This window comes from Spermophilus citellus (genome assembly GCF_964194105.1).
Source record: "Spermophilus citellus genome assembly, chromosome: 9".
Lineage (NCBI taxonomy): Eukaryota > Metazoa > Chordata > Mammalia > Rodentia > Sciuridae > Spermophilus > Spermophilus citellus.
Genome location: NC_138191.1, coordinates 116,331,591 through 116,348,700, shown reverse-complemented (window position 1 = coordinate 116,348,700; position 17,110 = coordinate 116,331,591). Strand labels below are relative to the sequence as shown.

Genomic DNA, 17,110 nt, shown 5'->3' with positions numbered 1-17,110 from the left:
TGTGGTGGTGCTAAGGATCAAACCCAGGGCCCCGCAAGTGCTCGGCAAGCCCTCTACCGCTGAGCCACAATCCCAACCCAAATATACTGATCGTGACTCTGTAGTAGAGCGCTTGCCTAGCATGTGTGAGGCACTAGGTTCGATTCTTAGCATTGCATATAAATAAATGAATAAAATAAAGGTCCATCAACATCTAAAAAAATATTTTAAAAAATATTGGTTGTGTGAGCTGGGCACACAGTGGTGCATGCCTATAATCTTCATTACCCCCACCCCCACAAAAAAGGGGGGGGCAGCCTGCCCCAGTACCAAAGGGAAAAAAAAAATAATAGTATGAATATATATGATGTATGATAGGAAAAATACTTCTTACTCCAGTATATTAAGCATTCCTCCCAAGAAAGGACTACTGGTCTTAGAAGGGAAAATGTGCTCATCCTTTGGACTTTCTTCTTTCCCTTATCATTTTGCACTTACATTCATTCAGTAGATCAAAGTAAGCATATCTAAATTAGGAATGATTTTATACTTCAGCATGACACCTATATTATGCAGTTCAGAAATGAGAAGGTATTTTTAAAACAATCTTACCAAAAGAGTATTTGGGAATGTTTGTAAGGGTGGTCAGAAATATCTAAGAAAGATTGTGAATTCACCCCAGTAAACGGATTAGCCAAAGCCTCTCCTTACTTTTCATCTTTCCCCCTCTTAACTCTTCCAGAGCCTAGTCCACCAATAGATGAAGTTATCAACACTCCAGGAGTAGTTGATCGGTTTGTAGAGTTTCTGAAGAGGAATGAGAATTGTACATTACAGGTAAAGCCTAGGGGAATGCATGACCAGATGAAAGCCCTTCATCCAAGAAATTACAGTGAGATGTTTCTGCATCTCTCAGGAAATAGACAATAGTAATATGAAGAAACATTTAAGGGAATTGTCAGTTTCCCTCAGAGGTCTTAGCTTCAAAGAAGAGAGCCAAAATCTCAAACAATCTCAATGTACCAGGCATTGTGGTACACGCTTGTAATCCCAGCTGTTTGGGTGGTTGAGACAAGAGGATCAAGTTTTAGGCCTGCCTGGGAACTTAGCAAGACCCTATCTCAAAATAAAAAATAAAAAGGGCTGGAGACGTACTCATGATAGAATACTTAATTAGCATGCATGAGATCCTGGGTCTGAACCCTAGTAGGAAAAAAAAATTCTCTTAAACTTAGCTAATGTGAGGTAACATTAGCCTCACATTAGCTAGATTTAAGCATTTCCCAGTATATATGTACTTCAGAGTGACCCATGGTGGTATGGTGGTGCAGGATTAAATAAAGCCCATATAAGCCCAGTTCCATCTTTACCATGTGTCAGTGTCATATCAGTGCTCTTCCCCCAATTTAAAGTGGGGAGGGGAGAGACTTGTGTTTGATTTTGTTTTCACTCATGGGCAAGAGGCTTAGTGTTTTGAACCAACTGGTAGGCATGATTGCTCAGACCTCTCAATCATGGCTTAATCTCACTTTCAGTTTGAAGCTGCCTGGGCTCTAACAAACATTGCCTCTGGAACCTCTCAGCAGACCAAAATTGTCATTGAAGCAGGGGCTGTTCCCATTTTTATAGAGCTGCTTAACTCGGACTTTGAGGATGTACAGGAACAGGTAACGCTCACATTTTGCTAAATTCTTAATGGCATCAATAATATAAAAAGTGTGTGTGTGTATCTTTGTCCCAGTTCTTGGCGTAGTGCTCTTAAATTGGTGGGAATTTTCTGAGTGATAAGCATCTTTTGTTGCTTATAGAACTCCTTTGGAACACACCTGAATATATGGGATGAGTGACTTAGAGGGGAACCTCTTGGTAGCCTTCAGATGATTTTGGTCACCAGAAAGATGAAATGTAGGATTAAAGGGTGGGAACTCAGCCCCACCTCCCACACATATCCCCAGGAAGTGGTATGAAGGAGTCTGGAGATGGGATTATAAGAACTCTTGAACAATGGAACTTCCTGGGTTGGCAAGCACATCCATGTGCTAGAAAAGTGTCAGAGGGCACGGAGGCTTTGCATCTCCACTCTCTCCTACTCCATACCTTTCCCCATGCATCTCTTCCATTTGGCTGTTCCTGAGCCTTATCTTTTATAATATACTGGGTAAATGTGATGTTTTCTTGAATTCTCTGTGTCATTCCAATTAATTATCAAATCTGAGAAAGAAATGTAGGAATCGGGCTGGGGATGTGGCTCAAGCGGTAGCGCGCTCGCCTCGCTCGCCTCGCATGCGTGCAGCCTGGGTTCGATCCTCAGCACCACATACAAACAAAGATGTTGTGTCCGCCGAAAACTAAAAAATAAATAAATAAATAAAAATAAATAAATAAAATTAAAAAAAAAAAAAGAAATGTAGGAATCCCCAGTTTTATAGTTGATCAGTCAGAAGTACCAGGTGGTCCCTAGGGCTTGTGACTGGTATCTGAAGGCGGGGGGGGGGTGTCTTCTGGAACTGACCTGTGGCATTTGCTAACTTCAAGAGTTAGTGTCAGAATGAAATTATTGGACACATAGTGTCAGATAATTGTTAGTGTGGGAAGAATTCCATATATTTTGTGTCAGAAGTAATGTTGGAAGAGACACAACAGTAATTCAGTACTCACAGAATATGGAGATATAGGTAGGACTTCCAGGCTGAGCATAGTGGCTCAAGCCTGTAATCCCAGCGATTTAGGAGGCTGAGGCCAGAGGATCACAAGTTCAAAACCAGCCTCAGCAATTTAGCAAAGCTCTAAGCAGTTTAGTGAGACCATCCCAAAATAAAATGGGCTAGGAATGTGGCTCAGTAGTTAAGCACCACTGGCTTCAATCTCTAGTATCAAAAATAAAAAGAACTTCCATTTCCCCCACTGAATTTTTGCTAGTTGAATGGAAATGGAAGAGTAGTTAATGGGATCTTTCCTCCATTGCTAGGTATAGAGTTGGCTTCCAGGATGGCTATTAGAATACAACTTTCTGGTCACTTATTTTCCTGGGGTGTCAGGATGGTGGGTTCTGGATTTGGTTTCTCTGGAGACAGCAGTACTGTCTTCCTCTACTGAACCATGACTTCCTAAGGGAAAATTCCTTGTAGAACATGTGCTCAATAAGGACTTTCACAGGGAGGTTTCCTGAGCTTGTTTAGTATGTCTCAGGCCTTGATTGACATTGTTCTCAGCCTACTGGGTATTCTGCAGGACTGAATACAAGGTTATTACAGAAGGTACCAGGCTCTGTTGATGACAGTTTTATTATCCCCTTTTCAGGCAGTCTGGGCCCTAGGAAACATAGCTGGAGATAGTTCCATTTGCCGAGATTACGTCTTGAACTGTTCCATCCTTAATCCTTTGTTAACGTGAGTAATTAAAATTATTTGCACCTGGGGCATCTATAGATGGCCTTGTGCCAGGTCATTTGGGGACAATTTACTTGATCTCTAAAGATAACAGATAAATACAAAAACCTTAGAAGTGCATTCCGATCCTCAAAAATTTTATCTTTTACTTTACATAAAAGATACATTTTGAGACTAAGAAACTTTTGTCCCTGGTCTGTGTTAAGGAATGCCATGTTCCTTAACCTCGTAATTCTGTAGAACCTTATGTTTGTCATATCTGCTTCATTGAACCAAGGAGAAAAGAAATCCAACATTCTCTAAAATGTATTGATTTGCTGTAGGGTTATTCATAGATACATTGGACAATTTTGTTGTAAATCATAGATCAAAGGCCCCATGGAAAGTCATCTAGGCCCCTCTCTCATTCCCTTCTCCACCCCATATTAGAGTAAGCTACATCTAAACCAAAAGATATGAATGAACTTCTCTTGCTCATAGACTACCAGTGTCACTTTCTTGAGAATGGAAAGTGATAGGAAATCATTCCATTACTGCCTAACACCCTCCTACTCTTTGTACAGGAATTGTGCACAGACTTAGGGGCACAATGTGTCCTACTTAAAATCTTTCAGGCTTACTTAAAGTCTGTCCTCTGTTTGGTCCCTGTTATCTATGGTGTTAACTAGCCACAGCGGTCCTCTGCAGAAGCCAGCCAAATCACTCTATTAGTTTAGTTCTACGAGAAAGTGGCTGCTAGAGTCTTAGGGTCTGATTGGATTTCTCCCCTTCCTCTGGGGTTTGAGCACCTATGCCAGGGCATCAGTGCTTAGGATCTGGCTTTGCTCTTTCCTTCAGACTCCTCACCAAGTCCACACGTCTGACAATGACACGGAATGCAGTCTGGGCCCTGTCAAATCTCTGCCGAGGGAAGAATCCACCCCCAGAGTTCGCAAAGGTAAGAGAGCTGCTTCTCAGTCCCTGAGGATAGTTGATTCATCATGTGGAGTTTTTAATGTCTTTAGATTTCCCTTTGAGTCTCAAATCTCAAGAGTCAGTTGTTAGTAAAGTAGGTGATCTTGCATGCCTAGATGGTAAAAGTGAAAAGTAGGCCTGAGGTTTAATAATAGAGATTCCCCAGGATCTAGAATTACTTCTTGGGGCAGGGGTTAGCAATGTTAGTGTTAGTAATAGAGCTGATGTAACCCTGTCCCCGTGTGAGTCCTTCTCACTCTGCTTCCAACAGGTCTCTCCTTGTTTGCCTGTACTATCTCGCCTACTCTTCAGCAGTGACTCAGACTTACTGGCAGATGCTTGCTGGGCTCTCTCTTACCTGTCTGATGGCCCCAATGAGAAGATCCAAGCAGTCATAGACTCTGGAGTCTGCCGGAGATTGGTAGAGCTTTTGATGTGAGTGGTTTCAGGGTAAAGGTTCCCAAAGGTTCTCCAAGCTCATGCCAAAGAGCTGCAGCTAGCAGTTTGTTGTCCTACTCAGGTGTGGAGGCATGAGGCTGTTGCCAGCCCTGGTGATCAGCAGTGCTGAATATGGTATGCTGGCTCTCCACTGATCAGATCTTCTCCTCTGTAGGCACAACGATAACAAAGTGGCTTCTCCTGCCCTGAGAGCTGTGGGTAACATTGTCACTGGGGATGACATCCAGACCCAGGTAAGGAAAAGGAATGTCTAGTATCCTAACTAAAACTAATTATAATTTTTTTTGTTTGTTTGTTTTGGGGTTTTTTTTTTGGTGATCCTAGGGATTGAATCCAGGGTCTCTTATGTGCTGGGCAGGTACTCTACCACTGAACTACATCCTCAGTCAATTCAGGCCAGCTATGGGAGAGCATTGTAGAGAACTTTCCTGCCTGATGGAAGGTGGCATGGCATAGCAGAGAAAGCATAGTCTTGAGTAAAACAATTCCAGCTCTGCCAGCTCTATATGATCACAGTCGATTGGTTTCTTCATTTCTTCTACAAATCAGAATCTGATCATCATCATCCAATTAGTTCTTGTGAAAGAAAACAAAATACAATAACTGCACTGAGTGGGATATTATAAAGTTAAGTCTGAGCTGCGATCCTTTTGAGATATGGAAACCTACACCCCTCTATCCTAGACCTTTAGGAACCCATCGACATTACCTCATGTTAATATAAGCACCTCCAAGCCAGGCGTGGGTGTAATCCCACTGACTGTAGAAGCTGGGACAGGAGAATTGCTTCAGCCCAGGAGTTTGACATCATTACAGTATTCTTTCTTTAATTTTTTTTTTTTTAAAGAGAGAGTGAGAGACAGAGAGAGAGAGAATTTTTTAATCTTTATTTTTTAGTTTTCGGCGGGCACAACATCTTTGTTTGTGGTGCTGAGGATCGAACCCGGGCCGCACGCATGCCAGGCGAGCGCACTACCACTTGAGCCACATCCCCAGCCCCAATTTTGTTTTGTTGTTGTTTTTCTGGTACTGGGGATTGAATCCAGGGCCTTGCCATATAGGCAAGTACTCTAACTGGACTACATCCTCAACCCAAGCCTGAGTTTGGGACTACCCTGGGCAACATAGTGAGATCTCGTTTCAAAAAAAAATAACCTCTAGGTGGTCATGATGGTACATGCCTATAATCCCAGTGACTCTGGAGGCTGAAACAGGAGAATCATAAATTTGAGAGCTGCCTCAGCAACTTCTGCCTTAAGTGATTAAAAAAAAAAAATTTAGTTATAGATGGACACAATTTCTTTATTTTGTTTGTTTTTATGTGGTGCTGAGGATCGAACCCAGTACCTCACATGTGTGAGGTAAGTGCTCTGCCACTGAGCTGCAAACCCAGCCCCTGCCTTAAGTAATTTAATGAGAATCTGTCTCAGTAAATAAAGAATTGGGAATGTAGCTCAGTGGTAAAATGCCCCTGTGTTTAATCCCCAATACATACATACATACATACATACATACATAAATAAATAAAAGAAAACCTCTCCAGTGAGGACACAGTAGCCAGTTTCCCCTGGCTAGAGGTATAGGTATTCCACAGAGGCTCCAAAGGCTGAGAAAGGAGAATCGCATGTTCAACGCCAGCTTTAGCAATGGTGAGGCACTAAGCAACTCAGTGAGACCCTGTCTCTAAATAAGATGCAAAATAGGGCTGGGGACGTGGGTCAGTGGTTGAGTGCCCAAGTTCAATCCCTGGTACTTCGCTGTCAAAAAAAAAAGGGGGGGGGGGCTGGGGATGTGGCTCAAGCTGTAGCGCGCTCGCTTGGCATGCGTGCGGCCCGGGTTCGATCCTCAGCACCACATACCAACAAAGATGTTGTGTCTGCCGATACTAAAAAATAAATATTAAAAAATATATATATATAAAAAAAAAGATATGGGTATTCTTGTAGTTGGCATAATTTTGTGGGATTCCTTTTTTTTTTTTTTTTTTTTTGCTTAACCACTGATCCACATCCCCAGACCTTTTTGATTTTATAAGTGAGGAATCTCTCACTTACACACATACCCTCATTTTCTAAATCATTTTGTGTATGTGTGTGAGATGTGGGTATGTGCATCCATGTATTTGCATGCTGTACTCAAACATTAAGATATAACAAAATTTATCATTTTAGCCATTTCCAAGTATATAGTTCAGTGACATTAAATATAATCACATTGTTATTCAGTCATCACTACCATCCATCTATAGAACTTTTCATTGTCTCAGACTGAAACTCTATACCCATTACACAATAACTCCCCATTCTTTCATCGTCTGTACTCTAGTAACCACCATTCTACTGTCTGTGTGACTTTGACTTCTGTAACTACCTCATATAAATGGAATTTATTTTGTTTGGATTATTTCACTTAGCATAATAAGTTACTCCTTCTGGGTTCATCCATGTACCATGTGTCAATTTCCTTTGTAAGGTGAAATAATATTCCATTATATGTATATGCCACATTTTTTCAAATCCATTGTCTGTGGACATTTGGGTTGTTTCTACCCTTGAAGCTTCTATTAATAATGCTATTACGAACATTATTATTGTACAAATATTTGTTCAGGTTCATGTTTTTGCTTCTGTGGGTATACACCCACCAGTGTAATTATTGGATGGTTTTATGTTTCGTATTTATTGTTTGTTTGTTTGTTTTGCAGTGCTAGGGATTGTGCCCAGGAGTACTCTCTCTATATTACATTCCCGTCCTTTTAATTTTTTGAGACAGACTCTCACTAAATGCCCAGTTTGGCCTTGATCCTGCTGCTTCAGCCTCCTGAATAGCTAGGATTACGAGCATGGAGCACTACACTCATCTATGTTTAATTTTTTTGAGGAACCATCATATTGCTTTTTTTAGCTGCTACATCATTTTGTATTCCAGATTCCAGTGTGTACCAGGTTCTCTACATCCTTCCAACACTTGTTATTTCTGGAGTTTTTTGTTGTTTTTATAACAACTATCCTAATGGGTATAAAGTGATATCTCATTGTGGGTAGATTTGCATATCCCTGATTAGTGATGTTGAGCATCTTTTTGTGTGCTTATTTGACCATCTAAATATCTTTCTTGGAGAGAAGTCTATTCAAGTCCTTTGCCTTTTTTTTTTAATTGAACACAATATAATCTTTATTTTATTTATTTATTTTTATGTGGTGCTGAGGATCAAACCCAGGGCCTCGCACTTGCTAGGCGAGCGCTCTACTGCTGAGCCACAACCCCAACCCTTCTTTGCCTTTTTTGTTGTTGTTTTGGGAAGGTACTTGGGGGTTGACCCTAAGGGTGCTTTACCACTGATCTATATCCTTAGTCCTTTTTATTTTTTATTTTGAGACAGGTTTTTGCTAAGTTGCTGAGGTTCTCACTAAATGTGCTGAGGTTGGCCTCAAACTAGCAGTCTTACCTCAGCCTCCCAAGTTACTGGGATTGGAAGCATACACAACCACTTTCATTTTTATTTCTTTTTCATATTTTTAGTTGTAGGTGGATACAATACCTTTATTTTGTTTATTTAGTTTTATATACTGCTGGGGATCAAACCCAGGGTCTTACACATGCTAGGCAAGTACTCTACCACTGAGCTACAACCCCAGCCCCACTTTTATTTTTTAATTGGTTATTTAGGAGGTTATTTTGTTATTTAGTTGTAAGTTCTTTTTTGTACTGGATATTAATTATCAGATAAGTATTTTCTCTCTGTGGTTGTTTTGGTACTGGGGATTAAACCCAGGGACACTCAATCACTGTGTGCTACATTCCCAGCCCTTTTTATTTTTTATTTTGAGGCAAAAATTGCCTAAGTTGCCCAACTGGCCTTGAATTTGCAAATCCTCCTGCCTCAGCTTCCCAAGTAGCCGGGATTACAAGTATGCACCACTGTGCCTGGCTTGTTTATAAGTCTCAGTACACAACCTTTTTAATTTTTATTAAGTTCAAATATCTGATTTTTGTTCCATTTTCTGTTCTTACGGTGTTCTAGGTCATTCTTAACTGTTCAGCCCTCCCTTGCCTCCTCCATTTGCTGAGCAGCTCCAAGGAGTCAATCCGGAAGGAAGCTTGCTGGACCATTTCAAATATCACTGCTGGCAACAGGGCTCAAATACAGGTAGAACAAACAGAGAAATTGAGGGATCTGGGGATGCATCATGATATGGAAGTCTGGGTTTTTTACTTCCAGAAAAAGAATGTTTTTCCTTTAGAAATTGGGTTCAAGGTTCTAGGAGTGGAGCTCAGCAGTGGTCCTCCTGCCTAGCATGCACAAAATCTTGTATTAGATCCCAGCAACCTTCCCCTGCAAAAAAAATAAAAATAATAAGTAAACCCAGAAATTATAGTCAGTGTGCTATTGGTCAAAGATCCTGTGTAGTGAAAGCTAGGTTATCTCATATGTGGGAAAAACAAAGAATTCCTAGGCAGAGGATGATACCTAATTCTTAACTCATTTTTGAGCTGGATTTGCTTTCTCTCCTTGAGCTGACTATCTCCCTCCATGCCCCTTTCCTCAATTCTCTTTCAAGGCTGTCATAGATGCAAACATCTTCCCTGTGTTGATTGAAATCCTTCAGAAAGCAGAATTTCGTACAAGGAAAGAAGCAGCCTGGGCCATCACCAATGCCACATCAGGAGGAACCCCTGAGCAGATCAGGTATTATATTCCTCTCTTGAATGATATGTGTTTTCTCCTTCTTTGCTTATAGTTTACAAATATCCTATAAACTGCTTTTACTAGGATAGTTTTGCCCTGGGTGCAGCTGCAATAAGTTTTAAATGGTAAGCTGCTACAGTGATAATGGAATTTGGAATAGATTCCTATAGACCATGACTTATAGTGCCTCTTTTCCCTGAGAATAGAAACCTTTGGCAGAGACACAACCATCCCTCCCCTACCTGAAATCAGTGTAATTTCCATTATTCATACACCTACATGAACTAGACAAAATGAACTAGACCAATAACTGGCAGGCTAGAGAGATGGATGACTCAGAGAAGGGATGGATAACTCAGTAAATGTGGATTGCTGGGCACTGGGGCTGTAGCTCAGTGGAAGAGTGCTTGCCTAGCCCATGTGAGGCACTGGGTTCAATCCTTAGCATGTTTTTGTTTATTTTTATGTGGTGCTATCCAGAAAAAAGGGGGCAGGGTGTAGATTGCTGAGAATGTTGACATGTATGACAGAAATCCACAAGACAAGCACCTGCCTAGCACTTTACTTGCTCTGCATTAATTTTAAACTTGCCTCATCTCTGGCTCCTAGGTACCTGGTGTCACTGGGCTGTATCAAACCGCTGTGTGACTTGCTGACTGTGATGGATTCAAAGATTGTGCAAGTGGCCCTCAATGGACTAGAGAACATTCTTCGGCTTGGAGAGCAAGAGGGCAAGCGCAGTGGCTCAGGGGTCAATCCCTACTGTGGCCTCATTGAAGAAGCCTATGGTATGTTCCCTTTTCCTGACCTCACCTCTCCCTTAAGTGGAAAGATTCTAAGTTAGAACCTGGGACTGTAGGCCTCCAAAGCCAAAGACAAATATGTATGTTGAGGGGGAGAGGGGTTAGCAAGCATCCATAGCTTACGTGAGCCTTGTCTGTCTCCAAAACCAGTGAAGAACTCCTATGCTAGCCAAGTTCTGCCATCCACAGGGTTTCAGATATTCCTAAAGAAGCAGGCATGTACTAAGTAACGAGATAGAGCTAAGATCTGTATCATGTTTCAAATCCAGAGTTTCATTTTTTTTTTAATATTTATTTATTTTGGGTTTTGGCGGACACAACATCTTTGTTTGTATGTGGTGCTGAGGATCGAACCCGGGCCGCACGCATGCCAGGCCAGCGCGCTACCGCTTGAGCCACATCCCCAGCCCCAGAGTTTCATTTAATTGTTGTTTTTTTTTTTAATATTTTTTTAGTTGCAGGTGGACAAAATACCTTTATTTTATTTATATTTGTTTCTAAGGATCAAACCCAGTGCCTCACATGTGCTAGGCAAGTGCTCTGCCACTGAGCCACAGCTACAGCCCCATCAAATTCAGGGTTTTATCCCACCAGTCCCTTCTCCCTCTGAGGAGCAGTAGATAATTTCTTTTTCTTATTGGCTCCACCTGATACGTAGGTGTGGTACAGATGGGAAGATAAAGATACAAAACTGATAATAGTACCAGGAGCTAGAAGGTATGTGTTTCCAGCAGAATTTCTAGTACATTCCCATAAGAGTGCTGGATTGACTCATCATGCATCCATGATAAGAGAAGCAAATAATGATTTGCCCAATCTAGTTTAAAGCAGAATCAGGACTAGAATATCTGGTTTTTAAGTGATATTTTGGTCTCATTCCTGTGGGATTCTGTAGTTTGGGCAAGAGAGCTTGATTCTTTTAGGTTAAAGAGCAATCATATCTTTTTGTGTTTGTTAACATTAAATGCCTCATGAAGGAAAAGTTCACAAATGTTCATAGACCCAAAGAAAAGTACTTACACTTCCCTCTCCCTCCTTCCTTCGTGCCACCATAGGCTTGGATAAAATTGAGTTTCTCCAGAGCCATGAGAACCAGGAGATCTACCAGAAGGCCTTCGATCTTATTGAGCACTACTTTGGTGTAGAAGACGATGATAGCAGCCTGGCTCCCCAAGTGGATGAAACGCAACAGCAGTTCATCTTCCAGCAGCCTGAGGCCCCCATGGAGGGCTTCCAGCTATAATGTCTGCCTCCGGGGAGGGGAGGGAATGGGAAGCACCACCAACCAGCAGAGGAGCAGCCCTCTGGTGGGCGGGAAAACAGCCCCCCCACCATCAGCCACCACACACCTGCTGCCCTGGAGACTGTGCTCTTGACCTGCTCCGCCCCCTTCCCTGGAGGGAGCACCCTCTGGACTGACAGAACCATCTGAGGCTCACATTTGGGTTTTGTGACAAGAAGGGGACGTGTTGGGTTTTTCTTCCTTACACTATATTTTGGCTGCACACATGTCTTTAACCCATGAGCCCAGGGGTAGACAAAGGAGGACTGAGGTAATCATTTTGCACCTTTTTTTTTTTTTTTTCTTTTTATCTTAGTGGTGACTTCCTTCCTTTTATCTTCCTTCATCTTTCCCAGTCCTCTGCCCTTATCTGTGTAATTCTTATCTTGGGTACTTGAGCAGATGGAATATTCCAGAGGTGGGAGGTGGGAGGGGAAGGGAGAAATCCAAAACAAAGTGTTCTTGCTCTGACAGAATATTAATCTTATATGCTTGGATTGAGTTATTTAATTTTTTTTTCTTTTGCACATTTTTCTTGTATTAAGGTTGCTCTTCCTAAGACCATGAGTTCCTGATTTTAGGAATCCCAGCTGCCAGCATTGTCTGGGACTAGAGGCTGATGGGGAGGCCATCATGAGATATAGGCCCCTCTCTCCTCTGAACATTTGCCCAGACCTCTTTAATTTGGGAGACCCCCTCACTCCCCTGGGGCAAGTACACCATGGGAGTAGAGGGAAGGAACACAGGCCTTCAGGCAGGGCTTCTCCTGTGTAGCTACTGACCCCCATGTTTCCTACCCACCTTCTGAATGGTGCAACCCAACTTCATTTGTTTACTTGAAAATTCCCCTCAGAGTTGAGTGAACCTCTGAGGTGACTGTATTTTCTTCTAAGCTCAAGACAGGGGGCTGTGGTCCTTCCTTTCTCCTGAGGAGAAAGTCCTTGCTCTGGTGACCCATAAAGTTGCAGAGGAGATTGGAGTGAGAGTGTCATGTATTGGGATAGTCAGGGATCCCTGCCCTTAGCCTTTCTTCTTCCTCTTCCATAGTTGGATCATGTATATTTTACTTCCAAAGGAGAGAATGTTAAAATGTTCTGTATTTTTTTATATTCTATATAATTAGGTAGGTCAATCTTAATTGGTCTTAGGAGGAACTGTCTGTAACTTCTGTGAGTAGGAATATACTGTAAGATAGACCAAAAAAAGAAATGTGGAGGCTCTCCCACGTAGAAGGTCTGAACTTGGTCCTTTTCCTCTCTGGTTATAGTCTGGGCCACCAGCTGGGACCAGCCCTCAGTTCTAGAACCTTTATAAAGCAGGTCAGTATGGTTTGATTGTCCCAGTACCTAAAGAGAGCAAAGACAGCCTCAAGGCTGGTGGAGTCTACCATCAGGAAATCCAGAAAGTAGTCTTACTTTTTCAAAATCAGTAAAGGCTGTTGTCCACACATGGCTGCCTCTCCTATTATCATAGAAACTTAGCAGCCTGAATATTTTTGTGAGATCTGTTGTAACCTTCCCTGTTTGGGATCCTTGTATCCGGTTTGAGTTTGCCCTTCTTTATGACAATTTTAATACACATGCCTTTTCTTTCTCTCAGAGTAAAGCTAGTGCAGTGCCTCAGTGACTTTCCTGTGCCTCTGAATGGGTTATACATGATAGTAATCCCTGACTGTTGAGGTTGGGGGTGTAGGAAGTTGTCAGCTTAGTGTAGACCAGCTATGGTGCTGATGGTACAATCTGCCCTGCCCCTGCATCCTCACTGTGGTTAGTCAGAAGTGTCCTGCCTGGCACTGCACTTCTTATCCCCTTTTGGCTCAGGTAAAACACTATACCCCTCTGCTTATAGATCTAAAGTTCAGGTTCTTATTGTCAACCATTGGTGTTGAATTTGTCCTTGGCTTCTATCTTTGAGGTCTCGCTCTAGAGAAAGGTGGTTTAGGGTTGGTAGTTGATATGGAAAAAATTATACCAATGTTATACTGCTTTGAGGCAGATACCACTCATCAGCTTAGCAAAAATTGCTGCCAACCCCCAATCTCCTAGGAAGGCAAAAGGCAGGAGCTTTTCCATTTACCCTGCTGCCTCCATTACAAAACTGTCCTATAGTTAACAGAAAAGCCTACCAGTCGTAGAGTACTTGCCTTACATGCACAAGGCCCTGGGTTCAATCCCCAGCACCACAAAAGAAAAAAAGAAAGAATAGCCTACCACCACCATTGGCTTTGTCCAAAGGGCAGAGCAATTTTAGTAGGATCTACTTTGTACCTCTCAAACAACGGTTAAGTCCTTGACGTCGAAGCTACAGTCTTATTGTGAGACATAAATGTCGTGCTTTCCCAACTGTTCCTTCAAAATTATTTTAGTTTCAGATCTGCATTCTGTACCAGATGAAGACTTTGTTGGTCATCTGTCTCCTGCTTAAAACCAGTTTTCTCCAAAGACTTCAAAGGCTGAATTCTTTTGGGGGCACAACTCAAGGACAGATTTCAGAGAAAAGTGAACTCTAAGCGCCTTGTGTCTTCCCTGAACCATGTTTTCTCCTTAGTCTTCCTTTCTGTCCACAGAAGCAGTTACATCATCTTTTGTATCTCCTCCTCTCCTTTGGTCATCTTTAGAGAGCCAGTCTTTGTGGACAACCCCTATCTGGACTCCAGCCCTTGACCTAAGTGAGGGCAAAACTTTCTTTCAAATTTCTGAATGTTATTACCAGGATGAAGGGGCTCCCCAGACACTGTAGAAGCTAGAAAAGCCAAGGCATGTTTTTGGAATCCTTGTATGTTGGCACATGGTTCATATATCCATTTTAAGATCTTAGTCCATATATTCAGATACTATTTTGAATAATGCCAGCTATTCTTTATTGCCACCCCCTCTAGGCATCCCATCCCCAAATCTTTTCTGGTATAGGGTGTATGGTCTTAGAAGTCTGTCTTCAGTTGCCAGCCATCCCTGTCTGGACTTCATAATGGCTGCAGCTTTCTGACAGAACCATATGGGTTCCACCCTCAGCTTGCCAGCCTGGTTACTTGGGTCTCTGGGCATAAATGAACCTTCCAAGGAGCAGGTAACTTCAGCTTTCAGAGACTGTTGGGGTTCCCCTTACCTGGATCTCGCAGAGATCTACTGCTTCAACCCTCTTTGCCCTGGAAGACATGTCCCAGAAAGCTAAACTGCACAGATTATAGCTGCTATTGTTCTTAGTTAAGGGAGAAGAAAAGGACTCTTAGGCACAGACTCTGTTTCTCTCAAGCCAAACCAGTTCAAAATGAAAACTGTTCAGCAGACTGTACTGTATTTTCATTTTCTCATGTCTACCTGCTTGGAAAGCAGGAAACTACCCATGGAAATCACCCCATGTGCCCCTCTTTGAAGGCCCCAGCTCTTTTGTTCAGGCCTCATCTCTTTTCCCCTAGGCTCACTCAACTTTGTATCCATTGTCTTGGAATCCCTCAGTAGATTCATTTTGTGGGTTCAGATTCTAGATTTTCTGTTGAAGGCAGGGAGCCAGTTTCTCCAGGTTGCTCTAGGCACTCCAGAGATTCAAGAGGGACAGGCTAGCTGAGGGTTCCCTGGAAGGCTGGAGAAGGGTACAAGGTTTAGTGCACTGAACCAAAGGAAATGCTCATAACCACCAGCAGATTCATTCTTCCAGGTAGTAACACCTTGGTATTGAGGGTAAGGCTAAGACTGTTCGGAGTTGATTTTGCAAGGCCATTTAAGATTGCACATTCTAGATCAACCTTGTCCAGTATTTTACCTTTTGGATTGATTGTTTTGTTAAACAAGCTGAGATTTGGGCACTGTATGAATGGATCTGTGAATGGGTGTGCATTAGCTGTTCTGTGGCCAACACCTTTGTAAATGATGCAGTCATCCTATTATCCATCCTCTAGCCCCACCCCTGAATAAGACCATAGCAAGAGCTGGGTGCAGTGGAGGCTGAAGCAGGAGGATCTCAAATTTGAGTCCAGCCTGGGCAACTTAAAGGGACCCTGTCTCAAAGACCAAAAAGGCTGGTGGTGTGAACTCCTGAGTTGTGACCCCAGTAAAACACCAATACCAAGACAACAGAAGAATTTGATGTCAAGAACAACCAAATCTGTGAAGTAAAACTCATTTTCCTCTGAGAGGGAATTTTGCTTCAGGTCTGAACTACATGCAGGACCAGAACTGGCACTGAAAAAAGCAGCAGAATTAAATTTGAGGGCCCAGAAACACCCTGGGAGAAAGGTTTGTGTGGTTTCTCTGCAGGGACTTAGGCCTACTGCCTACTTTTGGGCCAGCATGACTTCTGATGCCCACATTAGCACATACCAGAATCCTTCTGCTACACACTAGCCCTGCCTGCTTGTGTAGATTCACTTTTCAGCGCTGGTTTTGAGAAACCTGGAAGCCATGCTCAGGGGTCTGAAAGAAGTCGGAGCTCAGATCCTGAGACTGTGGGAACCTCTGACTCAGTATGTCTTAAAGAGCCCACACTACGTAAACCCTCAGACCCAAGTTTTGGGTATTGGCTTTTTTAGCCAGCTTTTGTGGGAACTGCCTTACAAAACAAGGGAAGGGGACATGAGGTCTCAGCCACCCAACAAAAAGATAACCCCCTAAGGTACAGCTTGGGTTTCTCGCCAAGGACCCTAAGAAGGTGAATCAAATCCTCCTGTTTTTCTTTCCAAAAAACTCATTTGCTTTTATTTTTCTAAGAATTGTAAACTCTGGCCATTTTCCACATTCTCAGGGCCCCTGGGTAGACAGAAAAAGCTTCATGATTTCAGAGCAGACATAGGCCAAGAAACCATGGCATTGAGTGTGCTGAGCCCAGACAAATGATATTTATATACACATCCAAATTTGAAGAGAAAATGTATTTCTTTAGGTTTCAAACAAACACTGTAATAGATATAAAGCAAAAATAAAAACCTGTTGCAAAGTTCTAAATCGTCTTCTTTGGTTTGGAGTGATCCTAGAAGTGAACAAGGAGAATACGTTCTCATTTGTAACTCAGCAGTGGAGATAAGAATTATACCAACTTGGGTGAAATGGTAGCACGTATAGGTGAATCTCCTCAGAGGCTCAGACAGGAGAAAAGCTTGAGCTTAGGAGATGTAGCTCAAAAAAGACAACAACCTGCTCCAACTATATTTAATTGGCTTTATTGAAATTTAATGAACTCATAAATTGTACATTTAAAGTGTGTGATTTGACAAGAGATACTTGTGCTCATGAAACCATCAGTACAATCAAGATAAACACCTCCATGACCTCCCCCCATACCCATCATTTCTAAAAGTTTTTATGTGCCCAGTTTAGATGTGGCATCCTCCAAAGGCTCACGTGTAAGACAGTGCAAGAAGTTTCAGAGGAGAAATGATTGGGTTGTGAGAGCCTTAACCCAAGCCATGATTTAATCCCATGAGGGATTAATTGATAGCTGAAGGCTGGTAGGTTGTGATTGAAGGAGGTGGGCTTTGGGGGTGTGGCTCTGGGGGCATATATTTTGTACCTGGAGAGTGGAGTTCGCTCTCTTGCTTCATGGTGATGTGAGCTGCTTCCCT

The 17,110-nt window shown here is 42.4% G+C and overlaps 1 protein-coding gene across 3 annotated transcripts in view; it reads left to right on the top strand.

The window, feature by feature from the left end:
• Positions 1 to 16,487, top strand: part of KPNA6 (karyopherin subunit alpha 6) — a 60,700-nt gene extending 44,213 nt beyond the window's left edge. For all 3 annotated transcript variants that reach the window (XM_081307565.1, XM_081307563.1, XM_081307564.1), the window contains 10 exons: positions 722 to 816; positions 1,515 to 1,646; positions 3,280 to 3,368; positions 4,206 to 4,305; positions 4,594 to 4,757; positions 4,936 to 5,014; positions 8,806 to 8,931; positions 9,344 to 9,471; positions 10,081 to 10,259; positions 11,330 to 16,487. In XM_081307565.1, coding sequence (XP_081163691.1) covers positions 722 to 816; positions 1,515 to 1,646; positions 3,280 to 3,368; positions 4,206 to 4,305; positions 4,594 to 4,757; positions 4,936 to 5,014; positions 8,806 to 8,931; positions 9,344 to 9,471; positions 10,081 to 10,259; positions 11,330 to 11,517 — 1,280 coding nt within the window. In that variant the 3' untranslated portion in view covers positions 11,518 to 16,487. The remainder of the gene's footprint in view (positions 1 to 721; positions 817 to 1,514; positions 1,647 to 3,279; positions 3,369 to 4,205; positions 4,306 to 4,593; positions 4,758 to 4,935; positions 5,015 to 8,805; positions 8,932 to 9,343; positions 9,472 to 10,080; positions 10,260 to 11,329) is intronic.
• The last annotated feature ends 623 nt before the right edge of the window (positions 16,488 to 17,110 follow it).